Source organism: Eriocheir sinensis, chromosome 17, assembly GCF_024679095.1.
Source record: "Eriocheir sinensis breed Jianghai 21 chromosome 17, ASM2467909v1, whole genome shotgun sequence".
Taxonomy (NCBI): Eukaryota; Metazoa; Arthropoda; class Malacostraca; order Decapoda; family Varunidae; genus Eriocheir; species Eriocheir sinensis.
Genome location: NC_066525.1, coordinates 20,001,561 through 20,011,863, shown reverse-complemented (window position 1 = coordinate 20,011,863; position 10,303 = coordinate 20,001,561). Strand labels below are relative to the sequence as shown.

General features: G+C 46.7%; 1 protein-coding gene across 1 annotated transcript in view; it reads right to left on the bottom strand.

Annotated features, from left to right (window-relative positions):
- Positions 1–331: 331 nt before the first annotated feature.
- The window catches only part of LOC127000074 (collagen alpha-1(I) chain-like), a 36,011-nt gene continuing 26,039 nt past the window's right edge, over positions 332–10,303 (bottom strand). The window contains exons 2-3 of the mRNA XM_050863490.1: positions 9,321–9,968; positions 332–1,572 (exon numbers count right to left, since the gene is read on the bottom strand). Coding sequence (XP_050719447.1) covers positions 1,430–1,572; positions 9,321–9,968 — 791 coding nt within the window. The 3' untranslated portion in view covers positions 332–1,429. The remainder of the gene's footprint in view (positions 1,573–9,320; positions 9,969–10,303) is intronic.

Sequence of the window (10,303 nt, the reverse complement as noted above, 5' to 3'; positions counted from 1 at the left end):
TCACTCTACCATATTTTCTGCCTTCTCCAGCCCAGCTTTCTTCTATGTCTTCCTTCTTCCTAACCTCAGACCTCCTCTTCTTCCATTCCTCTTTTCTTTCCTTCTTCTTTCCTTCCACACTTCATTTATTCTTCTCTTCTCTGTCCTTCTCTTACTCTCCCCGCCTTCTCCTCTCTCTCTCTTTCTTTTTCTCTTTTTCTTCCCCGTCGTCCTCCTCCTCCTCCTCCTCCTCCACGTCAGGATCTTTCGGGGTCAATGATTTTTCCTACGGACCCTCGCACGCAGCCGGACAGACACACCCAGACCATGAAGCGTTGGACCGTCCCTCCCACAGAGAGAAGCACTGAATGTGAAAAATGGTTAGCTGGCTGACTGGCTGAATGGCTGCCTGGCTGGCTGTGAATGTGGTTGGTTTGTTGGTTGGCGGCGCACGAAAGCAAAGCTAGCACCCCAAGCATGCCTGCCGCAGAAATAAAATAATATATAAGAGAAAACTCCACCATTTTCATTTTCTTGCGTGACCTGACCCACAAAACAGCCGAGGCCGAGGAGCAATACGCGCAACTGTCCAGGACGAAAGACAGAAACCGCAGCATCTTCATTCCCATCCCATTACTTACACAAACATAACATACTATTCTTACTTTTGACAAACCATCCACATAACCCTTATCCTTATCCTCAAGTTACCTCCCTTTCTAGGCTAACACATCTGATGGAAGTTACCCTCACCCCTTCACCCTTGACTCAGGATGTTAGCAGTATTCCTCCTCCTCCTCCTCCTCCTCCTCCTCCTCAAGGGAATTCTCACGTAATACATCGCAATGCCGGTAAAATAACCCCAAGAAAGGGGAGGCAATGGCTTGCACTGCCATCCTGCAAGACAAAGCGCCCCGCAAGACACTTGAGTCCCGCCAGGAAGACACAGACTCATTAGCATTCTGATGACGGCGCCCCCTCCATGCACGTTTAGTCCCCAGGATGGCAAAACCTGCGCTTAATTTCGCGGATAACCACAAATGAAGCGGATCCGCCGGTTCATTTGGCTCAGAGAAGATTACGGCTGCTCCGTCGAGGCCCATCGGTGACGGGAACAACAACATCCACCCAGCCACCGTGAGGAAGACTCCAAAGTGTCGGTTAGCCTGTGTTCCGTTAGGGGAATTACAATTCACCCAACGATCCGTAACGTTATGAAAATCCCACTGGACGCGCGCCAAAGTGTCAGTGACCGCCTACGTAACGCGGCATTACATCACCGCCGCCGCCTCACCCAAACACAGGCGCGGCAACACACAGGAGCGGGAAGGATTCACGAGACAGGCCCGTGAGTCATGAATATTTTAAGTCTCTGATGCATACTCATATGGATTTTTCAGTCACGTGAGTCTGCAAGGGGGGAGGGGGAAGGCTGAGGACAGTCAAGTACTTACCGACGCGTCGGAGTTTCGTGTCCCTCCATCTCCTTGGCCTTCTCCATGACACTCTCGATGATGGCTCGCTCCTCCTCGCTCAGCTGACTCAGGTCCACGTCCGGGGCGCCAGGACCTGCAGCTGCAGCTGCACCTGCACCTGCAGCAAGCGAGGAGCGTGTTAGGGAAGGTCTAGAAAGAAAACATGACAAAACTGCTGAAAACAGACTATGTTACAGAGAGGGAGGCTACCTAAGGTGAGCAAAGACAGTAGTCAGTGGTGACCTCCCACTAGAGCGGATTTTGGCGTGACTGTCACGACGTTGATGTATCGTTATCGAGCCTGGCGGTGGACGAAGAGCTGCTGGGAATGACAATACCATCGATCTCACGAGGCAACACACAGTAAAACATCACGAACATGGCTGGCGAGCTGTCTTTAGGCCGGTGGGGCAACGGACTGAAACACAAGATTCCTGTAGGAGGTTGAACCTCAGGGATACACGCTTGAGCTAAGGTTGAGCCACGGTGACGATCTGACCACTGAGCTAGTGCGTGTCTCTGTGACGCGGCCGAGGCGGGCAGAAGGTTCACGAAACTCGAATCTGTTTCGAAACGACCTTGTTAACGCGAGACAACGAGTCACGAGGCGCCACTCCCAGAGTTTCGCCTCCCTGACAGTGAAGAGACCCGGGGACAAAACCTTCATGCGCGTTCCTTGATCCTATCGCACCTCCTGGCCCACCACACTCCGCTTCCGCCAAATAGACTGTCACTCAAGCTCTGAAAACACACTTGCAGTCGATAACGTGTGGACGAGCTCCATTTTTCTTTCCTTTCTCCACCGTCCTCCCTTCGTTCCTTGCGCCCCACCTTCCGGCACACGTTCCAGGAAAGCCGTACCTGGCCTGAACAACAACATGCCAACAAAATGGTCATCCTAGCAACGCCAAGACTACTACACCCCACGCTTCATATAATTGGATTCCTCCCTTGCCACCGTCGAATCATGAAGTGTCTCGCCCGCCTCATTTTTGGAGAAAAAATGGATATAGCCTCTTATTCCAGACTGAAACTACTGTAAACTAAACTAACTCATACTAACAAATTCACCACTAATCAAAGTACAGATAACTATTGGTATAAATCATGAGGGTAAACTACGGTACGAGGGATATATACGTGAATAGCTGACTCGCCTAGGTCATTCACACACACACACACACACACACACACACACACACACACACACCTCCTGTGGCGCAACTGGTTAGAGCGAAGCGCTGCAAGGCTTTACGGTCTGACAGGGCGGCGGTTCGAGCCCGCTCAGGCCGGATTCTTTCCGTTGACTAGGAGTGGTTACTGTCCCCCCTTGAACAAGCGGGATGGGGTGTGTTATGTGTGAGGTCCTGGCAGTAACCAGAGATCGACGATAAAGAGCACTTGCTCATGTCGGGAGGGTACCTGCTGGCGGTTACGAGTCCAACGCGTGATCAGACCGTGGTGAATCACACACACACACACACACACACACACACACACACACACACACACACACACACACACACACACACACACACACACACACACTACTTGCCCTGGAATATATTATTAAATACCTAACAGTTCGGAGGCGCAATTTGCTCCAATATGAAATTTGAAGTATTCCCGCTGTATCGACCACCTCTGCCTCCTCCAGGGCCTGCTGCCACACACACACACACAAACACACACACACACACACACACACACACACACACACACACACACACACGCACACAAACTGCAGCTATGTACACACCCTTCGCCATTAGGTATACACACACACACACACACACACACACACACACACACACACACACACACACACTCTGGGTCCAGCCCTGAGTGTCCTAACGAGCATCCCCTTGTTAGCACAGCAACGACGTAAACAACGTGAGCTATATATCGTAAAGGTAGTCTCTCTCTCTCTCTCTCTCTCTCTCTCTCTCTCTCTCTCTCTCTCTCTCTCTCTCTCTCTCTCTCTCTCTCTCTCTCTCTCTCTCTCTCTCTCTCTCTCTCTCTCTCTCTCTCTGTATATACATATTTATCTTTCTTTAGTTAACTGGATAGCTAAACACCAAGATACAGTAGAATAACAATGAGCCAGAGGATTTTTTATCATTATTATTATTATCATTATTATTTCTAGAATAACTATTATCATCATTATTATTATTACTAGTTCTGGGATATTTTTGGCATGCTGGAGAAGGAGTGACGTTCTGGTGAAAGCAACCGCGGGTATAATGAGGCGGGTGTATTCCAGGGGTGTTTCGCAGACGCTGCTTCATATTCCCCGGAGGAGGCGTCTGCGGGACTAGTCGTGAATACACTCTCCTCATTACAGCCGTGTTTCCTTTCACCTTCCTCAGTTTGTCAAAAATATCTCAATATTATCATGATCCGGGAGGGGGGGAGGGGGGCAGCGTGGGCAAAGCAAGTCATATACCACGAAAAATAAAATTTGGTTGCACCACAAACCTTCTGGGGCAGTCCACTTTGTCTCTCAAGAAAGCTTGCTGGTGCTATAGATAGCACGTAAAAAACAATAAGATTGTCATTATTATCATTCTAGCTTCACTTTTCTTTTTTCTTAGGTGCCACATATAGCGCTGTAGGCTGTCTTGATGGACCTCGTGGGCGAACCCAACCCGTTAGTGGCCCAGGCGAATTTTATTTATAGTGGCTTCCGTGATGTATGACTCTTGCTTGGCCCTTGCTGCCCCCCGGCGCTCCACTTGAAGGAAGTCGCAGAAGTTAGGGTGGATTTAAGATCTGGGCAGCATGTGGGTAACCCTATGCCACTCAGAGATGGTTTGAAAAATCAGCGTTTCGGTTGGACTCGAACCTAGGTCCACGGGCTCACCACGCCCGAATGCTGACCACTCGGCCACCGCCTCCCCTATCTGCATCTCCATCAGCATCATTGTCATCAAGACGCTAACTCTTGGCGACGAGGAGGCCCCACTAAGATTATTTTTATTCAGCCTCGTTCATTAATATCAACACTCGCTCATTCAGACTGATTGGAGGGGAGGGCACGTCAGGTGTCCCCTAATGAAGAAGGACGGCCACTATATTCACTGCTATGTGTGCCTAATGTACAGGGGGGGGAGAGAGAGAGAGAGAGAGAGAGAGAGAGCAAACCTCGTAAACTACTAAAAATGACCTTTAACGTTGACCTCATAAAATCCACAGTCGAATTACTTTGAGTGTGTATGTAGCGGATGAGACTCACTATTATCCCCTTTCGCTACTCTAAAAATAATCTCTCTCTATTTATCTATCCCATTTTCCTCCGCAATCTGTAATTCTCTCGTTCATTCTTTCTTTCTAACAACTGTCATGTTCTTCGTTTTCCTCTGCTTTGTACTTTTAATCTTCTTCCCCTCTCTATAATCTTGTACAACCTGTAATGCCCTTTCCCTCTCCTCTTTTCTAGCATCCTCATATATCCTCTCCCTTTCTCTTTTCTTATACTCGATGATGCACAACCTTGCTCCTCTTCCTATACCTGCCGATGTTGTCTCTCTTCCTCCCTCAAGATTACTGGCCGCTTGTCAAATACGTGAAATAAAGGAGAGCACCATCTCGCTCCTTACATGTTCCCACCTGTCACCCACCCGCCTTTACCTAACACTCACTCCCTCCTCCTCCTTCTCTTTCTCTTCCTCCTCCTTCCTCTATATCACCCTCACTCTCTTCCCCACTCTCTTGTCATTCGTCTAATTCGCCACCTTCTCCTCGCCTCCCATATTCTATAACCGTCTAGCCTCATTAACCTTTCACCTCCCCCTTTCTATCTTCACTTACCACCTACCTATATGTACCTTTCCACCCCTCTTACACCTTTTATCCCCCATTAATACCTCCATTCACATCCCTTTTCCCTCCACCTTCCTTCCCTTCCCTGCACCTGCTACCCAACCACTTCTCTAAATCAGTTATCAATAAATAACCCAAGCCCACTTTCTCCTACCTATTACATCTCCCATCAACTTTTTCCACCTCTATCCTCTCTGTCTCCATCCTTTTTCACCCCTATCCACCCTCTCACATCTTTCCATCAATCACATCGCACCCTCTACATCTCATCCCCCCGCCTGTCAGCCCTCACACCTCCACCAGCAGCCACACCTATCCCCACTCCCTCACGATCCTCCTCAGCCTATGCCCTCCTCCGCCACCAGACATCAATTGCACTCCAGAGGTGCTCATAAAACCGCCCAAGTCCCACACGACGCCTCGAATAAAGGCAAAGATCAGCTATTCTTAAACACAGACACCTCCGTTGGGTTTAGCTTTTATAGTATTAAAAGACCCAATTCTGACCTCTATCCTGTTTTTTAACGTAATAAAACCCCAAACTCGCTGACCTACACTGTCCTGAAAATGCTTTACTTAATCTAATCCAGTTTCGTCTAGCAAAAATAAACCATGTCAGGCCTGTTAAAATGTTGCCTGCCGTGAGTTGATATTTTTTGTGTGTGTTTTGAAGTCTCGCTCCGTAAAATTATCTCTGTGCGTCCTTCTCAATTCCAATAACTGCGCGGAAAAACTAACGCAAAATGTCCATGTTTATATACACATACGGATGGCGGGGTATAACGTATAATTCCTCAGATCACACTTCATCAAAGGTTAAAGCAAGCCATGAGTGTGTGGAACTGTAAGGATAATATTTACCTCCATAACAATAATGACTATAAGCATTACCGACAAAATGAATGTGGATTATATCAAATTCCACCTAACCTGCGCACTGCTGATTCAACAGTGTGTGAAAACAACTACTGGCCAAATGTAGCTGGTAGGTCTTAAAATGAATAACAGACAATAAGTGGGTATATGGTAAAGTTGAGGGCATATACCAAAGCGGCGCGTGGTCTAAGTGCTCATCTCCGTCACACTGGCCCTTGAGAATATGAACCTCCAATGAAATCTTTCCTCATCCCTTTCCTTCGCCAGTAAACTAATACTCTCCCTCGACAAACTCAATTCCGGGAAGCGAAGAGTTATTAACTGTGTAGGGCTTGTCTGTAAGGCGAGCAGCAAAGAATACTGTTAAGGTCGACCTCGGTTAGTTGTCTACACACCACTCAATTATCCTCTGCCGCATCGCATTTCACTTCCACTCTCCCTCGCTGTATAAGCCCCGGGCATTACCATCAACATTCACATTAACGCGTGTGTACAGAAGGTCAAGTTTAAGTCCATGACAATTTTCGACCTTTACCTCCCTCACCCTCTCTCCCGTTGTTTCCTTCCTTCCTTCCTTCCTTCCTTCCTTCCTTCCTTCCTTCCTTCCTTTGTTGATTAGCAACTTTAACACACACACACACACACACACACACACACACACACACACACACACACACACAGTGCTGTTTAGTGTGCAGGTGTCGAGAATATCAAAATGTGAAGGAAAACGTGATGTGTAAACCACTCCATGCGCTCACATACACACACACACACACACACACACACACACACACACACACACACACACACACACACACACACACACAAACATACACAGTTCTTTCAGGGCTCATTTACTTAATCCTTCTCGAAATATTTTCCTTAACATAATTTATAATGAAATTAGTAACAATTGTAGTGGGACAACTTTCTCTTAATTTTACGTATGACTAGGTCGACAACAGGAAACTTTAGCATGTACTTACTGTGTGCTAACATCCTAAGACTATTGTTACAGTGGAAAATATTACTTTTTCTAAGGACAAAAGACACTGGAAAAATAACGGTACATATTTGATAGGGCACTAGACACAGGGATAAACACATGCCTTGGGAGTAGTGGAGGTGGGTTAAATTTACGGTTACTTTAATCATTAGCATTATTTTCTGTATTGTCATTATTATTAGTATTTTTATTATTATTATTATTATTATTATTATTATTATTATTATTATTATTATTATTATTATTATTATTATTATTATTATTATTATTATTATTATTATTATTATTATCACTTATTATTGCCATTACCACAATTATTATTATTATGTTTTATTATTATTATTATCATCATCATTATTATTATCATTATTATCATTATTATCAGTATTATTAGTGTTGCTGTTCAGGGAGTGACATCAGGTGAAGGATTAAAAACAAAGAAATACTCTTCTATTTCAACATTAGAGAGCATTTTCGAGTAATTTTTGGAGCAACTTACATGCTCTCTCTCTCTCTCTCTCTCTCTCTCTCTCTCTCTCTCTCTCTCTCTCTCTCTCTCTCTCTCTCTCTCTCTCTCTCTCTCTCTCTCTCTCTCTCTCTCTCTCTCTCTCTCTCTCTCTCTCTCCAGAGTGTGTGTGTGTGTGTGTGTGTGTGTGTCAGTGATATATAACCTGATCAAATAAAGAACTGTGATGAACTGTGGTTTCGAACAAATGTCATTCTCTCTCTCTCTCTCTCTCTCTCTCTCTCTCTCTCTCTCTCTCTCTCTCTCTCTCTCTCTCTCTCTCTCTCTCTCTCTCTCTCCTCCGGCACACACACACACACACACACACACACACACACACACACACACACACAATCAAGGGGAATGGAGGGAGGGCAACAATAACAGCAGCAGCGGCAGTGACAGTCTGAGGGAGAGGGAGAGTGACACGCCCGGTCGCGGGAGAGCGCCAGAGAAAGTCGCCGCCGTGGACCTCTCACAAGAAGGGCTTTTAGGTAATGGATTCTTAAATAACTCAAATTAATGGACTTTATATACGAGATTATACTTAGGGCGACTTTTCATCATAATACACGAGTCTGCTTTCAGGACATATTTTCCTCGCCCTTTTTTTCTTTCCTTAATTTAATGGTGCTCTTAAAATACGTGGAGTTTACGTGCCGTCTAATCATGACACACACACAAGTTTGCTTTTAAGTGATTATGTGAGATTAATGTTATGTTTGTTTGCTTCTTAATTGCTCCGTTTTAGTGATCTTTTTCTCACTTAGTGTGCTCCCAATTAGTGTGTCATTTCGTTATATTCACACATTAGTTTGATTTTAAATCGTCTAAGGTTGCAGAAGTTTTTGTTAGATTTATTTTTCTTTTAAGACGCTTAGTTGACAGGCATTCAAGAGTTTAAATTCGTGTGATTCTGCAATTATTTTACTTTTGAATACATTTTGGGTCATATCAGTATTTTTATGACTTTTTCACCTCTTAAAAGCTCCTGGTTGACGGACACTTTGGAGCCGCAGCTTGCTATCACACAGAATATTTTCCTGTGAATATCCTTGGAAGTTGATAGCTATTTTTACTGCTTCATCTCTTACCATTGCTTTGGCAGCCGCTTTAGCTTGACTTATATAATCTGGGAGCTGGCAAAAGTTTAGTTTTAAATATATAAACCTTAAATGTTTTTTTTTTAACTACTGGGAAAGGTTTATTTGCACTGGTTGCAAAGGGAGCGACGCAGAGAGAAGGGCTACAGAAGCTGTTCTGCTTTTAAATGAGCTAAGTAACTACTGCTGTTAGTGTCAAGTGTTGGGTGCGGAGAAACTACTCAACGTTAGGTTTTACAAGTATCTACAGCCTTGAGTGTTGTGTGGATGAGGAGGTACAGTTGGCAGGGTAGCCGGAGTTCCGGGTACCAAGCCAGCGGAGCTACAGTCGTGCATCAACTAGTGGTAACAGGATAGATACGTGCGAGAGAGGAGATATGCCTTATGGTCTACGTGGCCTCAGTGGCCGGGGTGCGTGAAATAGATACTGCGGCAAATGTTTCTACAGCGCGACTGGAGGGCGGAGTCACCAAGCTCACCAGCGGCGCAAGGCAGCGTGCTTCAGCTTCTCGAGAAGTGGAGTTGCAGCTACTGGCACCTTGTCAACTTACTTGTTTGCGATCGAGCACCAGAAGGGAGTGTGGTCGTCCCCGTCATGCCCTGAGAGATCGGGCCATGTGGCCCTTGTGAGGTCCAGGACTGGCCCATGGCCCCGTGTTGGCCCATCCTTTGCTGGGCTGTCCCCGGGGGGCCCATACCACCCACACTCGCACTAAGACCCCCGAGCTGGCCCTGTGGGTCACGCCCCATTGAGCCTTGTCTGATAATTCCTGGCTTCTTATCCATTGTCCCTCGAGCTTGGTTCAAAAGGTCTTGTCCACTAAGTTTCTTATTATGATTATCTTGCATTGAACCCATTGCATTTTGTGCTCCCATAGACTGTGTTCCCATAGGCTGGGCTCCCATAGGCTGGGCTCCCATAGGCTGGGCCCCCATGGGCTGGGTTCCCATAGGCTGGGCACCCATAGGCTGGGCACCCATAGGCTGGGCACCCATAGGCTGAGCACCCATAGGCTGGGCTCCCATTGGTTGGGCTCCCATTGGTTGGCCTCCCATGGGTTGCGTGCCCATGGGCTGTGTTCCCATGACCTGTGCCCCAAGGGGCTGCGTCCCTGAGGGTTGGGAGATCTGGTTTTGGTGGGGGGCGCCTGGGCCAAGCTTTCCCGGCTCTGAGTGAGGTGGTCGCTGGAGGTCCAATCCTGGGGAAGACAAACAGGGGTGGATACGAGTACTCTGAACACCGGCTCATCGACACGCTGCGTTCTGCTGCCTCCGAGTCCTTCTCTGACACCTGGAAGACAAGGGGTTTAGCGCAGCAGCAGCATCTGAATATTCTTACGTCTGCACCACTGAAGAGCCGCACCTGCAAGGTAAAGAAAGTCACCAGGTGAGTGAAGCACACGTGATATAAGGATTCACTCACTCACAAACACCATTTTCTCAAAATTCATTCCAGGAAGAGCTCCGACAAGATTACAACGCTGGTAGCAACCGCCATAACTTTACACAGATAATACTGAACACGCACTGACGT